Here is a 26,575-nt window from a genome sequence, read left to right as displayed (position 1 = left end):
TCGAAACTCGATACTCGAAACTCGATACTCGAAACTCGAAACTCGAAACTCGATACTCGATACTCGATACTCGAAACTCGAAACTCGAAACTCGAAACTCGATGTTTAGCAACACACGTGACTACCATTACTTCTTCCACAATTATCACTTTTTATCATCAGTATCACTATCAGCATTATCAGAATTAGAAACATTGTCCTCTGGACATGATCACCACAACACTGTTCCCTTTGTATATCATTTTCTTCTTGCTGTGACTGTTCTTTAATTCATTTTTTAATGTACATGTTGGCTAGTTTTCACTACTTTTTTTCTCAATGTTATGATTAAACTATTCTCAGGGTAACTAGCTAGCTTTCTGTTTGAAAATGTCATGTTTCCATTTCTTTTCATTTTAAGCCTTATTTATAAGTGTTTACATCTTTCAGCAACATTGGATAAAAGGAGAAAACAATATCTGACCCAGGTAGGTGTGCACTTTCCCAATGACCCTAGGAGTTAGCACGTAACTAAACAAGTAGAAAAGTCTTCTGTAAATATCCTTGGTAAAAATAAGAAATGTTTATTATTGCCAAATATACAGATAACAGGAGGGTCAAGTTGAGTGATGGAGTTATTTTCTTTCTTTTTTTTCCTGCAATAAATATTCGTGCATGTCCTGATACATGTTGTGCACTCACTGGTCCTGGCCAACAGTCTGCTAAATTTAAATGTTGGAACAAAGCAATTTGTGTTGTATGTTGCTGTTCAACTCTTTCCATGCTAAATACTGATAAATATTGCCAAATATATGTATAAGAAAATAAAATATAAAAATTTAATTGGGACTATATTTGAGTGTGTGAGTGCAGCCAAGACAATGTCATACATGGATTACTGTTTAATTTCTCAATTTGAAAAACATATTAATAAAACAAAAATAAAAATCCTATCTTTGCCAGACATGAAACATAAATAGATATGGGATAATGTTGTGACAGAGGAATTACATTTTTAATGTTGCTGTACATCCATGTTTATCATTTTCCAATCTATCTGCTGCAAACTTTGCCAAAAAGCTGTGCCTGAAAATAAACAACAGCTTTATCCTTATAAAGATATAATTAGGCCAAAGTCTTGTGGTAGCATGGCTGCAGCCAAAGTCCCATTGTATATTGATTTCTGTTTCTTTACTTCTACATTTTGCTTTTTTTTCCCCAAATCCTTGCCAGGCATGCAACATAATATGGAATAGCTTAGGGAGGTGCAGGATGGAGGGGGGGGGGGGGGGTCTGGATTATGCGTGACAATTGAAGAGTGCTGTTAAAAGTTGTCATAATCATTTCATTTATAGCAAGAGAAAGGGAGATTTGGGAGGGGAGGGGAGCGGGAAGGGGAGACCTAGGTTAGAACAATCTTTCAACTGCAGGGGTTTCAGGAAGCAAGGTTTACAAACATGACATGTCAGGCTGGATTTCTGGGCTGGTGGCACCTGGGTGTCTTTGTCGCCATATGCAATTTTGTGCTGACATAAATACAGGTCTAGAAGTAGGTCAACCGATCTTTAACAAGATATCATGTTTGCACTGGTATTGGTGGCATAGAAATTTCTGCATGATATACTGAGTGTTTGTGATTTCACAGACAGGTAGGTACAATGTGGTAATTCTTTCCAATTGAGTTTTTTTTTTAATCAAACAGAGGAATTTGTCGGCTGATTGATCACTCACATTCTCACAACGCTGTCATCTTTGATTTCTCTTCTCCCTCCTAACCTCTCTACTTCAGAATCTGTCTCCCTCTCTCTGATTGATCAATATACACTGTACCTATCTTTCTTTCTATTTATCTATTATTTATCTATTTCTCTATCTATCTACATATCAATCAATTCATCTATCTACTTGGGCATTTTTAATTCATCTATCCATTTATCAAATTATATTACATGTACCAATGAATGTCTTTCTGTTCATTTATCTATCTATCCAACTATCTATCTATCTACCTATCATCTATATATCTACACTGTATCTATCTATCTATCTATCTATCTATCTATCTATCTATCTATCTATCTATATATATATATATCTATCTATCTATCCATCTATCTGTATCTTGTACTTGTATCTACCTATTCATCTATATCTATCTGTCTATGTATTCACCAATCTGTCTGTATCTCTCATGCATGTGTCAGTGTCAGTAAGAAGATTATTCTCGTTCTGAGTAACACATACTATTATTCTTTAAAGCGCATTGTCAAACAGAAACATTCATGACAGGTTTGCAATGGTCAAATTTTGTCACCTGCAACTGCTCAATTGTTGCTTTGCAGCCACAAATCAGTCTATACACCTATCATTCTTCCTTCTCTGGTTTCTTTGAGCCATTCCCACCCTCGTCGAGACTAGCCTCCCTCCGCCAGACTTTTCCTACATGTACCTGATTGAAAGATGTTTCCTTCATGGTCTGGGGTCCCCTCTCCATCATGGCGTGGAGCGGCTCCAGGACAGCGAACATCCCCTTGACGTTCCTCTCGCCGAAGTAGAGTCGGGAGGCCTCCTCCAGCCCCTCATGCCAGAGCTCGTGCCAGAGGATAGCGACTCGGATCAGCTCCTCGCTCACCTGATGGACCAAAGACGGAGATCGTGTCAATCTTTATTTCTTATCTTTTATTTTTTTGCTGAGGTGAAACACAACTAAACGAGCCTGGAAACGCATCTACAAAAAGCACATCATTGCTGGGGTGACAAAACTTTGTATCTGTAATTTTGGAGAAAATCACTTTTTGGGATTAATTGCTGGATAATCAGTTAATACTGTATACGCCGAATATTTTGCGAGGTTTCTATTTTCGTGAATTTCACAAGTCTGGTGCTAATCGCGAATTTAAAGACACATAAAAATATTGACTCTGATCCTGATGTGGATGTGACGTACGCATGTACATTTCTCCATTCAGAACAGGGGGGCGTTTCATCAACGAGTTCGTCGGAGGTTTTCACCGACAAATTTGCTATCAGCCAATCAGACGCAAGGATTTACACTGACAACTGTTAAAAGCTAATGAAATCCTTGCGTCTAATTGGCTGATAGCAAATTTGTCGGTGAAAACTCCGACGAACTCGTTGATGAAACGCCCCCCTGGGGGGGGGGACTCCACGATCACGAATTTAACCACTCGCGAAATTGTCGGGAATTCCAGATTCGCACAAATTTAGACTTGCAAAATATATGGCGTATATAGTGATGTCCTAGTCCAAAACCCAGCTGTCTTACCCCCATAAATGAAGCCAACACAGCATATCAAAGGAAAGGAGATGTCATTTATAGTGATTTGGTTGCCATGCTTTTTTGCTCACCTGAACATGTGACAGTTGGGAGATACAAGGTTTTGTTGCCCCCAAAAAGCATTATGTATCATTTCAGCTCTGTATAGAAAGGAAATATGTGCTTCTTGCAGAGTGCAAAAAACATCTTCCTGTCATCAAAATATTAAAGGACAAGTTCACCTTCATAAACATAAGGATTGAGAGAATGCAACAATATTAGTAGAACACATCAGTGAAAGTTTGAGGGAAATTGGACAATCGATGCAAAAGTTATGAATTTTTAAAATTTTTGTGTTGGAACCGCTGGATGAGGAGACTACTACAGCTTGTGAGTCATATGCGTACAACAGTATAAAGAAAATGTAAAAGAAAATTCAACATATTTTCACTTTTTTCGCATAATAAAAGAGCACTTGACCTGCCTCTTTCAAAAGGCAGGGGGAATAATATTACCCATAACATTTGTCGGTAACGAGTCAGGGGAATGTGTATTTTTTTCAAAAGATGGAATTTTGTGAAATTCTCTTTATATTTTCCTTATATTGTTGTACGCATGTGACATCTAAGTTATTCATACACTGCAGTAGTCTTCTCATCCAGCGGTTACTGCACAAAAACTTCAAAAATTCATAACTTTTGAACGAATTGTCTGATTTTCCTCAAACTTTCACTGATGTGTTCTACTAATATTGCTACATTCTCTCAATCCTTATGTTTATGAAGGTGAACTTGTCCTTTAACTTGTAGTAAAATTGGATAAAACACTCATACTCTGCTTGCCCTGTCTCAGTGATACCATGTTGACATTCATGATTAGTTACCTTCGCTATTAAGGAAGGTTATGTTTTCTTTGACGTTGGTTTGTCTGTTTACAAAATAGCTCAAAAAGTTGTGAATGGATTTGAATGAAACTTGTAGGAAAAGTTGATAATGACAGAAGGAACAGATGATTAAACTTTTGAAGTGATCCAGGATTTTTTATGAATTTTTGACAAATTTTTAATCTTTTGGCAGGTGCAGTCAATGAACTTGAGAGTTCAGGCTGTGAGTATTTGAGCTTTGCATATGCGTTCTAATAAAGTGCATGCTTTGCTCATGCGAGGCATCGCGTAGCTGCAAGCTGATGACGTAAACAAAAGGCTTCTATGTACTGGGAAATTTGAAGATTTTCAGCACGCGTGTATGGGAGAAAGTTTGCTGCTTGGCGGAGGTCTGCAGTCTCAGAGTGCTTTTCTAGTTTAGAATAGTGTGGCTCTGTGGATTCAGTTTAAGACATCTGTTGGAATAGAGTCATTAAATGCTACACAGGTGTTCTGTCTCATGAACACTCACAGAAAATTCAAGCAAAGTGAAAAGCTCAAAGTTCAATCAAGATAGGGGGAGGAACCTCCTACTATGAAGAATGCTAGTCATTCATTCCTAGCAGTCCAAACTGGCTTTAAACTTTATGTAGCAGTGAAAGTGAATGAACGGAAAAGAGAAGGGATAAATTCAAATGGCAAAACAGAGACAAGATAAAAAAAAATTAGAGGAATGTGACGGGGTGTGAGAGCACTTGTAGAAAAATGTCTGAAAAAATCTGAAACTTACGTAGAAAACTACGAAGTGCATTAAACTGTAAACATTTCAAGGCATTTGAACTGCAAAAGGTCTTTAGAATGGGTTTTAGGCAGAGTTAAAAAAAAAAATCTGAAATCAGATTAAACTCTAAACTCTCACATCACTGATGGGAGCGAAAAGTTTTGATGGACATTCTCACCATCATGGCCTGTTGGACCAGCGTGTAGCTGTGTTCACACATGTTCTTGAGCACCTTGTTGGCGGCATTGTGTCTGGCAGAGCTCTGTGACTTTGACGCCACAGTCAGGGGGTAGATCAGGGCCTGAGAAGAAGGAAAGGGGGTACAGATATTAAAGATATTTACAACTGCTTCATTAAAGAATAATAAATGCACATGATGACACTGAATGATGACACTAAATGATGGTGTAGAGGTCTTGATTACATGCGCATGACACATTTCAAATCAGAAGCTCCATGGTTCAACCCCATCTATGACACTTTTGTCTTTTAGCATAAAATCATTATTTAATCAATCATCATTTTTCTCTCTCACATGTAAATAGTGGTGGATATACCAATTGTGAAATGGAAAATACAAACAGATATGATTAGTAATAGTTTACAATTTCAGCAGGACAAAACTACTGGTCTCATTGAAAATCATCTTTATCAAGCTCTCAGCTTTTATAACTACCTCCTCCCCCAACCCCCTCCCCTTAAAAAAAAAAGAAAGAAAAGGAGAAGAAAAAAAGTAAATTATGAATTAAAGAGGAGATCACACATTCATTTTCATCATTGTGCACAAGAGGTACAAAATCTTTGTCAGGTTTTCCAAAACTGTGAATGTGTGCAGAAGACTATCCAGCTGATTGGACATGCAAAAACAAACAAGCAAACACACAAATAAATACTGTAAGAGTGGAAATTTTTGCGGTGTTGAAATTTTTACGCATTTTGCACAACCAGAATCTAGCGCGAAAATAAAAGCCCGCGAATACTTTTGCTTGCCATATGTGTCAGTAGTTGATGTCTTGATTCCGGGGAATTGAAAACACATGAAACTCTTCTTACCCCGCCAAGCGCGAAAAATTAGTCGCGTGAAAATATCCACTTTTACAGTACACAAAAATAAAACAACAGCAACAACTAAACAACAAAACAAACCCAAAAGAACCTTATGACTTTGTAGAGCTATGACTTCATAATATCTTGTTGCAGTATAGATGGAAAGCGCACTTCATATTACAATTTTTTAATGTCAAAAAGTTTGCCTCTATTTTGAGAGTGGTCCTCCTAAGTTGGCCTTACCTGAGGATGCTGCTTGCCGATGTCTATGAGGAGCTGTTGGATGAGACGACCCACAAGCTGTCTGGTGTCAATCCTGGCTATCAGCTGGGGTATCACCTGTTGCACCAGGAGAGATAGAGAGGGGGAAGGATCAATAAGAAAGGGAGGAAGACAAAGAAGTAGAAGAAGATGGAGGAGAAGCAGAAGCAGGAGAAAGAAAAGAAGCCAAAGAATAAGAAGAAGTAGAAAAAGAAAAAGAAGAAGAGAATGGAGAAAAATGATAAGAAGAAGAGAAAAGAAGGGAGGTGGAAGAAAAACAAAAAAGAGAGACCGAGTTATCAAAACTTGGAATCTTCATCTACTTCAGTGTAATTTTATCACTGTGACATTAAATGTACAGTGGGTATACTAATGCCACATCAAAACAATTTGATGCACTACTGAATTCAGGGTATTGCTGATAGTTTCTTTTCTATATTACTGAGATTATGAAAATTTGATTTGAACAAGTCTTGGAAATTCTATGCCATAAGTTGAAAAACAAAACAAAACTTGAAGAGATATAATGTGAAATCTTGTGACAAACATGACTATAGCATATTTCAACACTATGCCTTGTCTTCTTAAAGCATACATATCATATACGCTGTCCCATGTTTGTGGCATCACATGTCGTGATTATGAAGAGTAACAATCATTCTCATGCCTCAAATACCCCTGGGAGGATATTCAGATATAGAACTACTTGACCACACAGGATTAGAACAGCTTAAAGGGACTTTACAGTACTGGTTGAGGTGGGGATTCAGGTTTATAACATTCTTAAGTGAGATAATGAGAAACCTCTGAATATGAAATATGAAAGAGCATATAATTTTAAGAAGGATTCAACGCCTATTTGATGAAAATTGGTTTCCAAATGGCTGAGATATCAAAAAAGTGACAATAATAAAAGGCGACAGGCCACGCCTTTTATTAGGATCTCTTTGTTTCACCTTGTTTTTTGTGTATCTCAGCCATTTCAAAACCGATTTTCATCAAATAAACTTTTGATACCCCTTAGAATTGCATGCTCTTTGACATCTCATAGAGTGGTTTCTGAATATCTTTTAAAACGTTAAAAGCTAAATTCTCACCTCAACCAGAACTGTACACACCCTTTAAAACTGCTTCTGAGTTTGTGTCTCCCTCCTCTAGCTCCCCCTCTTTCTTCTTCTGCCCATATGTCTTTTGTCCCATCTCTCCCTCTCCCTTTCTATCTTTCTCCATATTTTTCTGTCCCTCCAACTATATCTTTCTCTCTCTCTAGCTCTACATCTCTCCCTAACTCTATATCTGTAACTTGCTATCTCTCCCATATATCTCTCTTTCTTTATCTAACTCTTTATCTCTCTAACTCTATGTATCTCTCTCTAACTCTATATATCTCTCTAACTCTATTTCTCTAACTCTATATCTCTCTCCAATTCTTTATCTCTCTCCAACTCTATATCTCTCTCTGACTCTATACCTCTCTCTAACTCCATCTCTCTCTCCAACTCTATATCTCTCTTTGTATGATCCCAAATAATTCTATTAATGGTCTGTCAGATAAACATCATACAAAGACATTGCATTGTCACATGCTTAATCAGCTAGCACCATTTCAGAATTGGCTATGTCCTGATCACACATCAAACTGTCACAAGGGTATGACGGATCCCACGCTACTTATTGCCAACATGAAATGTGTTATGACTTAGGTAGGCTTCAAGTGGTCACGACAATAACAGCTAAACGATGCAATAATTAATGCTGTTTGTCACGGACAGCTCTCATCCTCCCTCCCCCTATCTTTCTCTCCCTGAGTAGTTGGTAGGAGATAGCAACATCACACACAACATGCTATAGGAAGTGTGTTTCTATAGCAACACCGCATATGATATCCTAAGACGTGGTAGCTTCCATCCTATTATCACCGGGAATTTCCAAATTTCATTAACACCTCAACAATGAACAAAAACATTTCATAAATTCCAGACCTGGCTTTTTGTAGCCCTCTTGGACGAACGGTTGGCATTCCTTGCTCGTACATTCAGCACGAATACTATATATAGTGAGGTGCCCGCACCTCGTCAGGGGCCCGAATACCGTCACCCCACTTAAAATTGTTTTGAGCGCACTAAGCAAAAATGTATGCCCGGGACTGTGTTCTGTACGCTTGAAACTTGGCAGGGCTACCACAATCAAGCAAATTGTGGTGAAAACCGAACAGTTTTTCGCGAAAATCTGAAATTTTCATAGGGCTATAGGAATACATGTTATAAGTCACCCTCACGCATCTTTTACGTGTATGTCTATGGGAACATCACTGTCACCCGCACACGTCTTTTACGTGCTAAGTCTATGGGAGAGCGGGTGACGAGTTGCGGGCCCCTTCCTTAGCACGCAACTTTTTCGCATCGTTCGCATTCGACGACAATAGCTGCAAATTTTCAATATCGATCAGTGAACTTGTGATTCCATTGGAATTTTCAGCATTTTTCCTGTATGTGAGTTGGATTTCAAAGAATTTCAGTGGCGAAATGTGATTCAAATATGGGCAAACATTAACTATGACGAGGTGCGGGTCACCCAAGTATACTTGGGTTGATAGCATCAGGACATGCTAAAGTAGACTGAGACCCCGTTTACAGTGCGGGGCTGGGCCGAGCCCAGCCTCAATTGCAGGGCCGAGCCCCACAATTTCGTCCGTTTACACTGCCGGGCTCGGCCGCGCTTTTATTTCAAACCTTTCAATATTTTGTCGCAGTGGCGCTCTGCTTGTAAACAAACGCAATTTGGTATAGTCTGGTTTTCAGACCCTTTGCCTACTGGATTCCGTGGCGACGAAGTCGCCGTTCGGGCAAAGGCCTTTGCCGAAGGAAAAATCCTTTGCAGGACAAAACCACCTTAAACTACACTAGTTTTCGACATTGAGGGGGTTAATATCCTGAATAACGAAATAGTACGGGCAGAGGGTCTGGAAGTCAGACTAAAATTGGCCGCGCATTTGGCCCAGTTTGCGTTTACACTGAGAAAAGGACGGGGCTCGGCCGAGACCACTTCCAGAGCGTGGCAAAATGCGCGGCCTGCGTGGCCAATTTTGGCCCCGCATTTGGCCTTTTGCGCGTTTACACTGAAATGAAAGCGGGCTCGGCCGCGGCCGAGTCTCGCACTGTAAACAGGGTCTCAATCATTACTCATGGGACCACACACATAAAACATTACCAACATTCAATACTTCTTCCCTCCCCCCCCCCCCCCTCCAAAAAAAAAAAGAAAAAAAAAAGAAAGAAAGATAGCATTAAAGTCTCTTGCATCTGTTGGCCCCCACTTTTAACCATTTGCACAGTTTGTAAAAATAGATCAAGAACCACAAATGAGATCCTCCGTGAACTCAACTCTGCTCTTCCTTCCTGCCCTGGTGGAAAATTGATATTTCCCGAAAGGATGCCCCTTCATAACACCATTCCCTCTCTGAACAATTAGAAAAATAGAAAGCAAAAGCCCCAGCCTCCGTGGATCAAAACAGCAATGCCAGATGGAAAAACACTGAATAAGCTGTTCTTTTTGCGTGGGTTTAATTTTCACAAATTTCGCCGATAACATTTTAGATCACGAATCTAACAACACACGAAAATGTTGCCATGCGCTAGGGTAGCAATGCATTTACGTTAGTGTTGGTGTCAATTTGCATAAAGAACATCTCGCGAAAATGTCTCTAACCTCCTAATCTACAAAAAAAAATATGTCCGCAAAAATAACAGCTTATACAGTCACAGGCTTGTGGAGTGAGGGAAAACAGGTCCCCCACAATGCACTTCTAATCTTTGGTAAATTCATAAAATGCCCCGATTTTATACCATGATACTCTGATAATGTTCAATGTTATTTATAGTATTGGATAATATCCAGATGTTTTATATATTTTGTTTACATTTATTTGACAGCAAAAATATACCAACAATAGGTAATTCATACATAATACATAATGATTTGTATCAGATTTATTAGAAGATATTGAAGTAGTGCAACTTTGCACCCATTGTTCTCAACAGAATTATTTTCGGAAATGCACAAATTAGTAGGTATTGAAATAAGTGTAACTTTGCATGCATTGTTCTCAATAGAATTATTTTTGGCAATGCACAAATTAGCAGGTATTGAAATAGTGCAACTTTGCATGCACTGTTCCCAGGAGAATTATTTTCGGAAATGCACTTGGCCTGAATGTTTGATGATCCCAACTGAAATTGTTGACTGAATTTTAAGGGTATGTGATGCAAAATATTTTGGTCACTATTCTATGATTTGCTCATCAAAATTTGGTACAGCACGATCTACTCTACGTACTTCTTATATCCCATCCCTCCTGTTTGCTTGTTTGTTTTTGAGCGTTTTTTTTTTTTTTTTTTTTTTTTTGGGGGGGGGGGGGTAAAATTTCTCAAACTTAGTAAATGACAATAACCAAATTCTACAAAGGTGCACAGATTCCATCAAGTTGAACTCATATATAAACTATTCTTTGAATACTATGAAGACCATGCTTTAAGTTGAACATAAAGTGTTACTGCTATAGAAGCATTATTTTGTCTTTGTTTATCAAAGTCATGGAGTAAGCCTATAAAGAAAGCAATAAATGTGGTGTTCTGGATCAATTGCTTCGGTGTAAAAATGTCAGTGGTAAAAATGTCAGAGGTAATGAATTGTCAGAGCTTAAAAAAGAAACAATTTTAAAAAAGATTTTCACTGTTTGTGTGCTTGTAAAATTTTACTCTTTCTTTTCAGGCTAACTTTTAACTGGTCTGGAATTCACCTTTAAAGGGATGGTATAGTATTGGTTGAGGTGAGGATTCAGCCCATAACTTTTTGCAAGATACTCAGAAATCACTTTATGAAATGTTAAAGAGCATAAAATTCTAACAGAAATTCAAAGTTCATTTGATGAAAATCGGTTTTTAAATGGCTGATATATCCAATATCAAAGTAAAACAAAGTAGGCCTAATCCTAATAAAAGGTGGTTTGCAGGATTGCTTTGTTTTGGATATCTCAGCCGATTCAAAACTAATTTTCATCAAATAAACTTTGAATTCCTCAAAGAATTGCATGCTCTTTCATATTTCATAAAAGGTTTCTCACTAGCTCAAGAAAATTCATCATAAAAAAGTTAGAAACCTGTAGCCCCATCTCAACCGAAACTGTACCATCCCTTTAACCCACTCCTAGGGAGGTGAATTTTAAGCGAGGGAGCCTATAATTGATCTCATAGTAAACTGGTCCCTGTAAATAATAATCAAGGGTCCTATAGCCACAGGATTGTTTCAGGTAAACTCACAGATACCTCGATTACACCACACACTATGCACCACACTTTTGGATTTTATCATCAAGAGGTGCTCATCGATCAAAAGAACCAGACCTTTTCCATGAATGACCTTGCACTCTTCAAGGAGCAATTTATTTTATTATTGCCATTGGTTCTGGTACACGGATAGGTAAAGGCCCCATTCCACTGACCATCAGAGACTCATTTGATTGCCAAAATGCAAAAATTTCAGGTGGTCTGATGAGTTCTGGTGAAATCTGATCTGAGACGCTCAGCTAGGAGATTTGCACCGAGGTTCACTACGGTGATACCAACGCCAGAAGAGTGCTAGAACCAAGACTCAAATTAACCTGTACGATGACTGTATAACTGTCAGAAACTTGAATAACAGACTGTCATTGATTTGGACGTTGACTGGACACACATCTGATTGACATGATACTTAATCTGACACTGAATGGGCTTGTGACTGGAAATGGAATACAATGGCAAACTAAGCTCTGAGCTTAGTTCCTTCATCAGAAGATCTTGCTTCATTGGATCACATCCGACACTGACCTGGTAGTCAACTAACACAAGTTGGATTCACAAAACTCTTCTGCTGAGTGACCAATGAGAAAAAAATCTCGGGGGGGGGGGGGGAAGGGGGGTATATAAATGGGTAGAATGATAGCGATTGAAACAGAGGACACTTGCATTCCATAGGATAATGGTCTTGAATAAACGATGAAGGGTCAAGTTGTTTCCAAAGCACAGTTTGTGGTGGCTTTCCAACTGGGTACTCATTGGCTGTATATCCAGTAAATTCCATGAAACAGGTGTTTACATTTAAAAGAAAAAGAAAGAAAAAAAATCAGGAGAAGAATATTTCTGAAGGTGGAATGCCACGTTAGATTGGATTTTAAAAATCCTTGCCAAAAGCACAAAGAAAATTTCTGGGGCCATATGTGACCCGCTACAACAAAATGATCCTAAAGTCGGGCGGAGTCGATTATTTGAAAATTGCATGACAAAATTCCCTAATCTTTCTGCTTTATATTGATATATAACACATCTTATAAATATAATCAGCTGCAGAGATATCGATGTTTAAAAGAGAGCATGTCGAGACGTCTTGGAAATCACTGTTTCAAGAAAAGCCCCCTAAAAGTTTTCCTTGTGACGCAATCGCGATCAAGGGACACGCAAGTCAGTTTTCACCTACGGACAATAGAAGGTAAGCCCTAGCAACCCCCGAAATGCTCATTCAAGCACAGCGTCGGCGGTCTCCTCACTAACCAATCAGTGACCAGGATGCCAGGAGAAGCGGCTGGGCATAGCGCACCCCGCCCGCACGCACCAGTCGACTGGGCAGACTCTTCACGCTTCGGTTAGCGGCAAGCAGCAAACTGACCAATGAGATCACTCTGGTCATTGTTAGGGGCGGAGCCTATCTGTGGCGCTCAATCCAAATTTTCGAACCAGTGTCTGCTTCGTTGAAACGCCAAAAAACATGGCCCAGAAAAACGCTATTTTATGGTCTTTCCTTTCATCATTTTGCTTCAAAATTTCGACAGATGATAGAAGACATGTCAGACTCCAATAATATGTCAAAATCAGAAAATCGTAAGTTTTGACCAATTATGATGCTCTGACTTAAAACTCGATTTTCACGGCTTCGACCGTGCGCGACTTTAGGACCCTTTTGTTGCAGCGGGTCACATATACAGGCACTGTAAAGTAAATTTATTGTCTTACTTTTGGTATTGTTATTGCATGTGACACTCTGTGGAATCCAATAAACTCCAAGAAGATGGGATGACTTGTTACTGATAATGTTATTATTCCCCCTGCTTTCTGAACGAATTATAAAGTCAAGTGCTCTTTGTTTTTAAAAGAATATTATACAAGAGTAAGTAAAATATGTCGAATTTTCTTTATATATCCTTTGCATCGATTTCCATATGTGAAGTCATAAAGTGTTGCAGTCTTCTCTTCTTGCAATGGCTGCACCAAAACTTCACAACTTTTGAGTGGATTGTCCAATTTTCCTAAAACTTTGCTGATGTATATTCTACTAGATTTGCTGCATTCCCTCAATTCAGATTGACAATATTTGGGTTTCATTCTCCTTTAACAAACACACTGTCATTATCTTGCATTGCCAGAGGGCTGTAATTGTAATGAATACAACTAACGTGAGTTTCGGAAGGCATATATCACTGTACGTCAAGAAATCAATACAAATCATATCTACATTCAACACAACTGGCCGCCTGTCTCTCAAAGTACGCTATTCTCACGAAATTCCATACCATATTAAAAGGGACATTCATCTGGTTGCCATGGGAGTTGTACATGAAACTGAATTATATTGCTGCCATTAATCTACTACGGAGGAATCGGCATTTGAATCTTTTCTATAGAATAGCTGGGCTTTTCCCCCAATACTAAAGGAATCCACTGAATTGAACCAGACTGGCAAAGAGTAAAAAAAAAAAAAAAAAAAAAAAAAAAAAAAATGAGTTAACAAAAACCATGCTAACCCTCAAAGCAAGCACACACAATGCCATGTGCCCTCTTGCTGAATCTAATTCTGTCCCCTCCCCACATTTTTCCACCCTTCTTTTTCTTCCTCCTCCTCCTATTCTCCTCCTCCTCCTCCTCCTGAGATTTCTGTAAAGGCTGTTCTTTGGAACATCAGTCAGAATGTTCTGCATGAGTCAGAAAAGTTTTGGAGTCATTAATCATGGACTGGACTGAAATCATACATCATAATTTCGGCTCCTTCTTTTATTGGCAGGCAATCCTCAAGACACCGATCTAATGGATTGCTTCTACTCTTGAGGAAATCATTTGGAGATCAAACACTTCTCTTCCCAAGCTCTGCACGGATTTCACGACCTTGTCTATATCCCCAACTCTGGACATGAAACGAAACTTTAAAAAGGAAACCCAAACCCAAAGAGAAATGTGGACTGAGTGAAAGCAGCAAAATTTACTAGAACATATTCAGTGAAAGTTTGAGGAAAGTCGGATAATCGATGCACAAGTTATGAATTCTTAAAGTTTTGGTGTTGGAACCGCTGGATAAGGAGACTACTAGAGGTTATGAGGTCTGTGTGGATGACAATATGAAAAAAATATAAAGGGAATTTCACAAAAATTCCTTTTTCATGAAAATGACACATTCCATCAACTTGATACTGACATATATATGTAAGGGTAGCAATTATTCCCCATGCTTTCTGAAAGCAGTTAGTCAAGTGCTCTTTCATGATGCTAGAAAAGTTAAGTTTTGTGGAATTTTCTTTATATTTTCTTTATATTGTTGTCCACACATACATCATAATCTCTAGTAGTCTCCTCATCCATCGGTTCCAAAACCAAAACCTCAAAAATTCATAACTTTTGCATCTATTGTCTGATTTTCCTCAAACTTTCACTGATATGTTCTACTAATGTTGCTGCTTTCACTCAATCCACAGTGCTCTTTGCGTTTGGGTTTCCTTTAAATATGAGCATAATTGATTAACCCTCGCTCTCATCCATCACAAAGCGGCACCTTCTCCGTGGACTCCGGGTGATAAAATACCACGACCAAACAGCTGGTGCTATCTATTACTTCCTTAAACAAACACAGACCATTTTCCAGTATGTGACCTTGATCCTTAAATGATGAACTGTCAGAGCAGGGACAGCAATGTTTACAGGAAGAGCAGTTGTTTTATCATCGTTTATATTCTCTTCTTCTTCTTCTTCTCAGTAATGCTTGATGATTAACCCCCTGAATACAGAGATGGGACATGGTGTGAGTTCATTGTATGGGGTAGAGCAATATCAGGGAGGTGAAGGGTTTAATAGATAGCCTTAAATACACCCTTTCTCTGGGCGTGTGACTGATCTGTATAAATGATGAAACGTCAGAGGGACGACAGTCATATTAACATGGTCGACAGTTTGTTTTATCATCATTCTTATTCTCTCCTTTAATAGTAATATCAGATGGTTTTACAACCCACTGTCGTTACCGTGTGAGATATAGCCATTATCTCAGAGGTACGAGGTAATTAAGGTGACATACAATGTCTCTCGAATGTCTGACAATCACAAGTACTGTAAAACCAAACATTTTTGCATGCATGAAACTTTCTCAAACTTTGTAAGGAGCCAGGATTCGTGAAAGAGAAATGCACACAAAAGATTCTGTCTACACAATAAATGGAACACCAGTGGCAAATAGCAAAGTTTCATGCAGTAAATGTTTCTGGCTTTACAACATGCTGCATCTCTATCTGATTGCATATTTTGAAAGTTTTAAAAAACTCACATAAAGATGATAAAAAAAAAAGGAGTAACCAACTGACAATGCCTTTTTTCATTGAAATTGCTGTCGTAAAAAAAAAAAAAACTCTACCTTGTGCATATGACAATCCAATGTGAGTATTCACTGGTAGATGACATAATTTGACAAAGAACACTCTTATAGGCCTTTTTCTTTTAGGTTCACAACACATTTCAAAGTTCAAATCCAACAAAACATCCCTAAATTTAATGTGGAGAATCTTCCTAATAAAAAACAAAACAAAACAGTGAATTTTCACAATATCTCCCAATCCAAACATTCATGGAAACTTAAAATGGCCCTCCCGCCCCACCCTTGGGGATCTCTACTCACTATACCTCAACAAAAACTCAAAGAACACAGTACAGTTTCACCTTTGTCAACACATCCCAACCCAAAATATATTTCAAAAGTAAATAGGGTCAGAGGAATAGGAGGGGATGCACCCTACATGTTTCGTAAAAGGAATTCAACTTCATTAAGAATGGAAGGAAACTGTGCGGCAAGTCTTCCTCTGAAGGGGTTTCACCTAACCGCATACATACACTGGGGACACGCTTGAAGCCAGAAAGAACATTAAGCTTTGCCATCATATGTATACAGAGCATCCATTGTACCCTGCAAATGCGAAAGAAACTTGGGTTACGCGACAACATGCCTCAGATGAATGCTGTCACAATTACACATTCTGTGTGGCAACATCAGCATTCAATCCGGTCCATTTTCGTCAAATTTGGCGCACAATGAGCGCAAAGAAAACTTGAGAGATTTCAAATGGGAAGTCACCCACCAGGGCAAAGGAGAAGAATCCCCACACAACAATGGATCATTGTGAGGGGTACCATCCCTGAGGGCGAGTCACATCATCTCTGAAAGGGAAACCACATCTTGGGCCCAAACAACAGAGCAGAAAAGAGGGGGGGGGGGGAGGGGGGACTTGCCCAAGTACCAGGAATATAACGAAGTACACATATGACAACATCCCCTCATGCAGTGTCTAGTGTTTGACGAAGGGTATTTGAATGTTACCCTCTTATTTGTGCTGCAAAGGGTCTTTACTGGGAAATCACAGATTTGAATGACATGGATATATTCATGTAGCTTCTTGAGGCAGTGAGCTCCCTGATCGATTTTCAGGATGAAGAAGTACATTTGAGGTGAGAATACAATGTGTAAATATGAACAACAACAGACAAAATGCATCAATTGCAGGCCTATAAAACATAAATCCCAAAGGTACTACTTTGTACCATGCACGTTTTGTAAATAAATCAGCACATTGGCAGGTATCTAATACTGATTAACATAATCAGAAACAGAAGGATGTTTAATATTCCACTGAAACATCAAATTTCAGGTTTTAATCTTATGACTGCCATAAAGACTGTGATGGCCTTTATAGGGCTTTTTACAATTGCAAATTTTTGCTTAGTCCCGTACCAACGGTGGGGCTGGGGGGGGGGGGGGGGGGGGGGGCCTTAGCCCCACCGTTAGTACCGGACTTTCCTTAGCCCACCTTCTGTTTACACTTGTTTTTGCGAAAGTGGGCTAGCCCCACCGATAATCCCGTACTATCTGGCCCTGCAAAATAGCAGGGTTAGCACCGAAATTGCGGTGCTAACCCAGCAATTGCCGTGCCAAGCAAGCGAGTGTAAACATAATGAAAAATAATTCGGGGCTAAGCGACGGAGACGAAGTCCGATCCCCCACTGACCAATCACAAACGAGGTAATCAAGTGCTGCCGGTGCGTGCGTTTACTTGTACAGTGCACAGCGTAATCATGAATATTCATGTGTTTGGAAAGTACGGGGCTAAGAAATACGAATGTAAAAAGGTCAGTTTTCTCCTTAGCCCAGGACAAGAGCTTAGTACGGGATTTATTGGCGAGTGTGAAAAGCTGAAAAAATTGGTACGGGACTAACGATAGTCCTGGGTCAGAGAAAGTATGGGGTTAAGAAACACAAGTGTAAAAAGGGCTTTAGAGACTTCCAGTAAAATTCTGCTCGTGACAGATGACTCTACATTTCATGGACAAAAACTCAACATCAATTGATTTGAACCAGTTGGGCTGGAAAGAGATATAATGATAAACTATCTACACCTGGCAAGTATTTCGGCACCAAGGTTAATGTCAGCAAAGTCATTCATCACACAATGCAAAAGTCCACAAAACAGGAAGCACAGGAAAGGAAAGAATTTCACTATAGTTTTAAAAATGAGCAAAGGAGATCATTTCAATCGAGGTTAGAATTCTTGGAGTAACTGCGAAACAATCTTTGGTCCACTGCACATATTTCTGACCTGATCATTTCATGCTGCATCTCATGGTCACGAGCTCAGATAATAGGCTGAGTGGTTTATCATTGGAGGCCTACAAGATGAGCTGTGACACTTAATGGGCTTTTTGCATTTACCCTCCTCCACCCCCTCCCCCTCCCCTAACCCCCTCCCCTCCAAATAGATACAAGAGAAAGAAAAAATATTGAGTCTGTCGCTATGGAAATATTAAAGCGTGGGCAAATTTCCCCTCACAAAAAGTTATATTTTGTGGTGTGTTTTTTTCTTTTTTTTTTCTTTTTTTTTGTTGGTGCAAATATCACTGTCTCTGCAGACGATGCCAAAAGTCAGCTATCTCTATGTGTGGGTGTGTGTGTCTGTGTGTGTGTAACTCTATAGTCCAAGCAATCTAGGGACCCTCTTAAACAAAGACATTATTTTGTAATGTTCCAATGATTGACCTGATCTTAGAGTATCAAGGACACAAGCATAATTGTGGATGGTTCCTGTTCAGATTCAGCGTCAAAATTTTGCATTATGTACATGTATTCTGGGATATACCTGAAAAATAACTTATAAACTGTTTAACTCTGATAGCACAGAATTATTGTATCATGTGATTGTTATTTATATCTTTTCTGTAATACTGGATGGAATCAGCTTATACACTAAAAGAAATGGGAGGGTGAAGCTGCAAAGAATACTGGATGAATAGACAAGATGAAGAAATCTGGACTACAGCGATGCAAAGCCATTAGGGATATTTTGCTTTAAAATTCTTCAAAGGAAAATAGGGTGAGTGTGAACATCATCTAATCACTAACCCCCTGAAAAAAAAAAATCTGTCCCTTGAACACTGGGTAAAACAAGAGTGCTCGAGTGAGATGGGGACAGAAATGAAGACGACATGGAAGGGATCAGGCAAATAGAGGGCCTCCATCGCGGTGTTGGTGTGGAGAGGGGGAAGCAAGGACGCTAGCACTGACACCCAGATGATACGTGATGACAACATGGATGTTGGTTATCAGCATCCACACATGTGTGCTGTCATCTGTGGAATGCTGCCACGAAGTAAATTGTGACAGCAGATTATCGCTCATGTAAGCAAATGAGCACTTCAAGCACAAAAAAAGGAAAAGGAAAAGAAGAAAAACAGAGGACTCAGTGAAAACTTTAGGTTACTCAGACAAGCATCATGCTAAAACGTTCACTGTAGGCCTATATCTGGTGTGCTTACATGAGTCTACATGTAACTGCCACATATTCAAATGGGTTCATTGTTTTTGATAAATTCCTTTGGATCTCAGGGTTTTTTTTTTCAACAATAACTGATTTACATCAATCAAACACACTGGCAGAGGCACATCTTGTGTTTCTTCTGCTGGGTCAGTGTTTGTGGCACCTGTTTCACACAAAACTCGGCAATCATCGAAAGTTGCATTGAAGACAGGTACCACAGTAAATGCTTACAGCTGATTGGATTTATCATGGCTGTCGTCATGGCAATGCTGCAAATTACTACAACTGACTATAATTGCTGATTATGGGATGGAGCCCTGGGTCATTATTAACAATTAAGTCCACCTGTAAGTGAGCTCCAGGAGCTACAAAACAAATTATGTTCCAAGGTTTGGATTTCTAAGAGATATAAACACGAGTTCAATCCCCTGAAAGAGGGATTGGTCAGCCATTCATTGTCTATGGAAAGCCATGTGTTGTCAACTCCTTCACAGAATTCTTTTTTTTTTCACCTAGAGACAGGATTACATTTGTTGTTTTTACTAACTTTCATGCTTGAAAATAGCATGCGCACACTCGGCTTACCATACACCAGTGGAGTTCCAGTCTTTGCAGACAGAGTGGCATCCATTCACTCTGCATTCTACTAAAATTTATGGCAATCAATTGGTAATCTTTGTCACTATTGTAGAATCATTCTATGTGTGATTACCTGATGCTTATATCATACATATTTCAAATGTTAGCATCAATTGTTCATACATTTGAAAATATATGAAATGTATGTCCAGACTTTGTTAACCCATTCCTCCATGTTTATCCCCCCACCCCCCACAAAAAAAAAGAGACATACAAAAGAAAAAGAAATAAAAATTATGATTACAGGGTCAACTGTTACAGATTGTCTGACTAAACTGTTCCATCACTTTGCTGATGCATTTGACATATCACTTTAGTTTTTCTATCAGTTCACTTCTCCTATGCCTTAGCCCTAGACACCTCATTCAAAGTCATTTACACTCAGTACTCCCATCAGCATTCCTCAAGAGAGTTTGAGCATCAGTGGCTCCTCTTTCCAGCATCAGCTGCTAGGTTTGACGTCATCAGGCTTCCATCAGGAAATGGGTATGTGAGGAGAAATCCAAAATGATTCAGGATATATCTCGCAAGTGTAAGAGGGAGAGGAGGGGGCGGAGTGCAAGTACTTTTGATTCCTGTCTACCAAGGGGGACTGTGTGGAGTACATCGCACCAATAAAAAGTGCCTTTCCAAATCAGGAATACATCACTGCTACTTGCAGTACATGTGATGCAATATTGTGGGCAATTATTTTCACAGACAGCCAAAGAACTACTGACTAATAACCTTGCCATTCTATTCATTTATTTTTTATTTATTTATTTATTTTTTTTTTGGGGGGGGGGGCAGCTTGGGGGGGGGGGTGAATTGTAGATCAAAACTTGTAACTGATTATGCATTGCGAAAATCAAGGATATCTCTGGCGATTCACTGCCCACGCTCCACAGCCCTCAGCTGCCCCAAACCCCTTCCGGATTATGATGCTCCCTCATGAACATCACTGATATAAAGACAGATTCCCTCTTGCCAAGAGACACGCCCACCTCATGACTGGCCTGAGGACTGGCTGGATGATATTCCGGTCTCCAGGCAACCAGATGAAAACACTTCAAAGGAGATGCTACATTGTACGTAGCTACCTCTGTAGATTTATGTGACAATGCATGGACTGCTTTTATCTACCGCCATGCCAATATGTCTGGATAGGTCATTGCCTTTCTGCACTCGGCATCATTCATGTTGACTCCAAGAAATAGTTTGGCTTTCCATAGATTAAACACATGGCGCATCAAGTTCTCATGAAGGCTGGTTCATACCTCAATGACAACATCAAAGTTTGTTTTTGGAATCGTATTAACAATTTCAGAGCAGACAGCCGGTATAATTTGTAAACTGCACTGAGATTACAATTTTGATAATTCCATGCTGAGTTCTTGGCATCGTGTTTTGGGGGGCATTCCAAACTAAGTCTTTGAATCTCTCAATACTTTGATGAAGAAAAAAAATAAGCACCTTGGTATCACTGTAAATGCCATAGGCAGTGCTGGAAATGTCTAACTTTTAAACAGTGCTGATCTAAACAACCAATTCTATGTCTCTGTACATCTTATTTATAATTCCTGATGACATGATCAGACAGAACTTCGTAATACACTCCCAAAATTTGTTTCATCGCTAACTGTCATGATAGTTTTGCTACAGTCAGGTAATGTGATAAATAAAATAGAAAATTCTTTTCAGAATTCATTTTCGATTGAAAATACAAATTCCTTCTACTTACTACTGAGACATCACAGACTGTTGTAGTCTTCTTATCCAGCAATTATTGCACATGGATTTACCTAAAACTTCAAAAGTTCATAAGTTAAGAACAGATCCTCTGATTTTTGTCTTCTTCACTTATGTGTACTTTTAATATTTCTGCATTCACTCAGTCTACTAGTGTTATTTGCAGTAAATACCCTTTTAATCATTCTCCGATGCTTGCATGTCAAGAGGCTGTAGCTCCACTTCCGTGTTCTGATGAGTGTGGCCCTGAGACGAACCTATAATCATTGGGAGTTTCAACAAGTTTATTTCTGGTCTACCCATCTGCACATATACAACATGATCACTGTTCGGCTTGAAAACATGTTGCTGGAGAACATAGTTGAGAGCTATGCGACGAACTGGTGCCTGGACATCTGCTGATTTAAGGACAAAGCCAAATGTGCAGACTAATGATTTTAGAAGAGACAATTTAGAAGTGCGATTATATTCTTGGAAAGATTTCCCAGACAGGCACCATCAGAAATACACTATTAATAGATTCACTCTTGTCACATACGCTAAATTCAGAGGCTATATCAAGCCAGTGATTATACTCTAATTTTACATTGACAGACATTCTTCAGTGAATGTCGGTTTTCAGAACTAACACTTAACCACTTTACACACATTTCCCATAGACATGTTTGAGAGAATTCTCGGGACTGGACTTCAGTGGGTTAACAGTACTCCGATAACAAGAGAATGTGTTTTAAGCTTGGCAAGGGCCTTCTATGCAAATTTCTCATATTGTTTGTAAGTTCATCAACTTCCACTATCTCTATAAAATGGTACCGCTTTAGTCCTTGCAGTATCGTAATTCCCTCTTTCCTTTTTCAATATCATGTACCATTTATGTTAATAGCATTTATGTATTATATTATATTTCAAAGAAATATAATTGTCTGTCTATCCATCCATCTATATCTATATAGATACATTGTATGTATGTATGCTGTTGCATCACTCTCTCTCTGTATCTCCTTTGATCTAGCCATCCAGCTATTTATTGATCTATCTATCCATCCATCTATTCATCTATGCATCTACTTCACATAATTTATGATAATAATAATAACAATAGTGGCTACTTGTATAGCGCACAGGTCCACTTTTCAGTGCTCATGGCGCTTCAAAAATGAAAAGATATCATATATTTACATGCATATACATATTCAAACATTTGAACAAAGAAGAAAATGGTAAACAAAAACAAATATAACATATACCAAGTAAAGAATACAACATATACCAATTAAAAACACAATATTGATCCAATATTAATGACATACAGCAATTACAGTCCTCAGTATGAAAGGAACAGATAAGTTTTAAGTTTGGATTTGAATGACTCTGTAGATGACAGTTCCCTTAACTGAAGAGGTAACTGATTCCACAATTTTGGTCCCATAACGGAAAAAGCACGATCACCATACCCATACAGAATGTCCGTCCAATGCACTCAAATTCTATCTATCCTCAAGTCCATTCGTCTTCTGTATCATCTGCCCAATCAGCTACAGTGCTTTCCCTCCCTATATCAAGGAAAAACCTGGTGAGGCACTCTTCTGCCCCTCTCCCGTTGCAAATTGTGCCCAAATTCGAGACACAATCGCTGATTTGATGACAGGCTATCACACTGACATCCAATCCTCCTAAGTGGGTTACTACACAAAGTGAACAAGGAGAAACAAGTTTCACTCTTTATTTGGGGCACGGACAGATAGCTTCCTCTCATACATCCGAGGATGGCTTTGATGAAGTGACAGATGCCGAACATTATCTTTCGGAACCATCTCCTCTCGCAAGGTAGAGAACTGGGGCATCTTTTCTTTTTAGAAAGACCAGGCTTCCAGGATCCCTTTCGAACCACTGAGACATGGCGCATGATAGTTACAGCTCTTTGCACCTGCTGTGCTGGAAATGTCATTCTTTCTGACGTCCTGGAAACAGGTTGTAAAGCAAGACAACATTCGAAAATCTCTCACACGATTCATACTGAATAGTGCGATGACTCACCTGGCAATGTTGCAAAAATCCCACGAACAAGAAGTACATATTTCTAGTTTTTCTTACAATGCAATCCCTCACCCCCACGCGCCTCCCAAAAAAACGCATAAAACAAGAGACCTTTAGTGAGCCTAGCACTTATAGCATTTCACCTTCATTACACTCCTCCTACAGTATGTCACCCTGATATTTAGTTAAAAAGTTCTAGATGATTCTTCCTAAACTGACAATTGTTTCTTCCTCACATTCTTCGTACTGGGCTCTCAATCTCTCAATAAAGTGTTTGAAATCTTTGCTCTAAAGTTGACATGGGTGCACTTTCGATTTCACTGGAGATGGGTGATTGGTTTTGTTTTTTTCATGATACATGTACATGTCATCACAGGACTGAAGACCAAAACAGAGGGCTGCTCACAATTGGTCCATGATGGGTCATTAATGCTCCTCTATTCTAAAATGACAGCTCAGATCTTAAGGTGCAAAGGTAAGATAGTGTTGCATGCTGTTAGTATAAAGAAAAAGAGCTACATCAACCAACATTTCACTACAATTACATTTTGTGCATATACAGAAAAGTAATTCAATAAATGTCACACTGAGTGAAGCTGTAAAAGATGTTTGAAATTAAAGGTCACAGAAAATTGACAAAAAGCTTTGTGTTATGATCTGGGGTGTGTCTTGAAAAGGCGCTATGTCTCTATGTTACTGTAAAGTACATCAGAGGTAAATGAGTCTCTTGTTGATATTCCAGAATAGGGGTGCGAGAGGCGACGCCCATATGATGGATTGGCAGCATGGCGTCCCTTTATGACATCATAAATATATGGGGCCAGTCCAAGCTTTTGAGAGAAGAGAATGATTAATAATGAGGGCAGAACACATACTGGGGATCCCCTTTCAAGCAAGAACCATCAACTAATGTCTATGAGGGTATAAAGGTCAAAATGTGAAGCAGCATCGACGGTCTATGTGCTATGGGATGGTGACAAATGATGATTTACTAGTATTTGATGGTTCCTTGGGAAACATCTCTTTTATTTGGGGGGTTATCATTAGTCATCTGACTGATAGAAATGGAGACAGAGGTCAATGTGAATGCAGCACTTCTCACTAGGGAAAACATTCAAACATTAAAAGTGGTTGAGCTCTTCATTCACACTGCAATAAACATTCCCGAAGTCAGAAATATTGCCACATTTCTTCAGACGCTGCTGTATGCAAATACGTCCATGTTCGATGATGTCATGATAGTCTGAGGGGCTACTCCACACTCTGCACACAGCAGGATGGAGAAATTCAATATTGAGTTGAAATCTTGTCACAAATAAAATTGTTTTAGTTTTGTTTTGTTAGCTTTCTTAGTGGTGAGAATCCTCACCATAAAATATCACAGCCAACTACATGCAAAGTGAAACAAACTGAAAACTGAGTCTGCTATACATCTGGCTGATGTTTCAGGTGACTTCTTAGCACAGCTGCCCTGCAACTGTCACTGAAATGATGTGATTTTTTTCATTGCTGGTGAGAATAACCTTAAAGGAGAAGTTCACCTTCATAGACATGTGGGTTGAGTGAATGCAGCAATATTAGTAAAACACATCAGTGAGAGTTTGAGGAAAATCGGACAATCCGTTCAAAAGTTATGAATTTTTGAAGTTTCTGTTCAGTCAAGGCTGGATGAGAAGACTACTATAGCTTGTGATGTCATATGAGTACAACGATATAAAAAAGTATAAAGAAAATTTAACATATTTTCACTTTTCTCGCAAAAAGAAACTTAAGACTCATTTATTTTTAGAGCAGAATTAATGATTATGTAGGCCCTGTATGCATTTGTAGTAAATTATTTGTTATTCTAAGCTGATTTGTATGTTTGGTTGTTTAGCATTGTAAAGCGCTTAGAAACATGTTGTATTAAGCGCTAAATAAATATTTTATATCATTATTATTATTATTATAACGAAAGACCACTTGACTTCTCTCTTTCAGAATGCAAGGGGAATAATATTACCCTTAACATATGTCAGTAAAAAGTCGAAGAAATGTGCACTTTATTATAAAAGTAAAGTTTTGTGAAATTCTCTTTTTATTTTCCTTATATAGTTGTACGCATGTGACATCATACACTGTAGTAGTCTTCTAATTCAGCAGTGATTGTGAAAAAACTTTAAAAATTCATAACTTTTGAACGGAATATCGGATTTTCCTAAAACTTTCACTGATGTGTTCTACTAGAATTGTTGAATTCACTTTATCCGCATGTATATGAAGGTGGACTTGTCCTTTAATATGGAGTCTTCCATCTATTCCAAATGTGAACAAATGAAAAAAAAAAATGTGTCAAGCTAATTCACATTTTGAATTACTGTAAAACGAGGAAGGTTCGCGTGCATTTTAATTTTGCGAGCGCCAACATTCACAAAATTAAATTGCATGCGAAAGTTCTTGCCTATACACAATATGTATTGGATGCCAGTGGCAATTCGCAAAAATTTCATGCCACGAGAAAGGCTGTCGGCTCCACTTCGTGAAATTTTCATGTCGCGAACATATCATGTTTTATAGTATGTGGACAAAAGGAGCTGTAAAGCATAAAAAGCTTACTGCAGTGAAAGAAGAACAGAAATGAATTATTTCTGCCATTGTGATAAAACATAAAGAAAATAATTTGTAAACACTCAAGCCTGTTTTCCTTTTTTGATAAATTCCTAGGTCCATCATCCCTCAATATATTTGCATAGTAAGCAAAGAGACAGGCAAGTATTGACAACAAATAAATCAATAATAAATATTTACGCCACAAAATAAAGTTTCCCAAATTTT

At 38.7% G+C, this 26,575-nt stretch overlaps 1 protein-coding gene across 1 annotated transcript in view; it reads right to left on the bottom strand.

Annotated features, from left to right (window-relative positions):
- Nucleotides 1-26,575, bottom strand: part of LOC139714256 (serine/threonine-protein kinase mTOR-like) — a 232,271-nt gene that overhangs the window by 10,018 nt on the left and 195,678 nt on the right. Inside the window, exons 40-42 of the mRNA XM_071625971.1 lie at nucleotides 6,190-6,285; nucleotides 5,078-5,200; nucleotides 2,429-2,611 (exon numbers count right to left, since the gene is read on the bottom strand). Coding sequence (XP_071482072.1) covers nucleotides 2,429-2,611; nucleotides 5,078-5,200; nucleotides 6,190-6,285 — 402 coding nt within the window. The remainder of the gene's footprint in view (nucleotides 1-2,428; nucleotides 2,612-5,077; nucleotides 5,201-6,189; nucleotides 6,286-26,575) is intronic.

Source organism: Diadema antillarum, unplaced genomic scaffold (assembly GCF_040938485.1).
Source record: "Diadema antillarum isolate AM-2024a unplaced genomic scaffold, OU_Dant_1.0 seq00002211_RagTag, whole genome shotgun sequence".
NCBI lineage: Eukaryota > Metazoa > Echinodermata > Echinoidea > Diadematoida > Diadematidae > Diadema > Diadema antillarum.
Note: the sequence above shows the minus strand (reverse complement) of the source record. Positions and strands in the feature narration are given on the sequence as shown.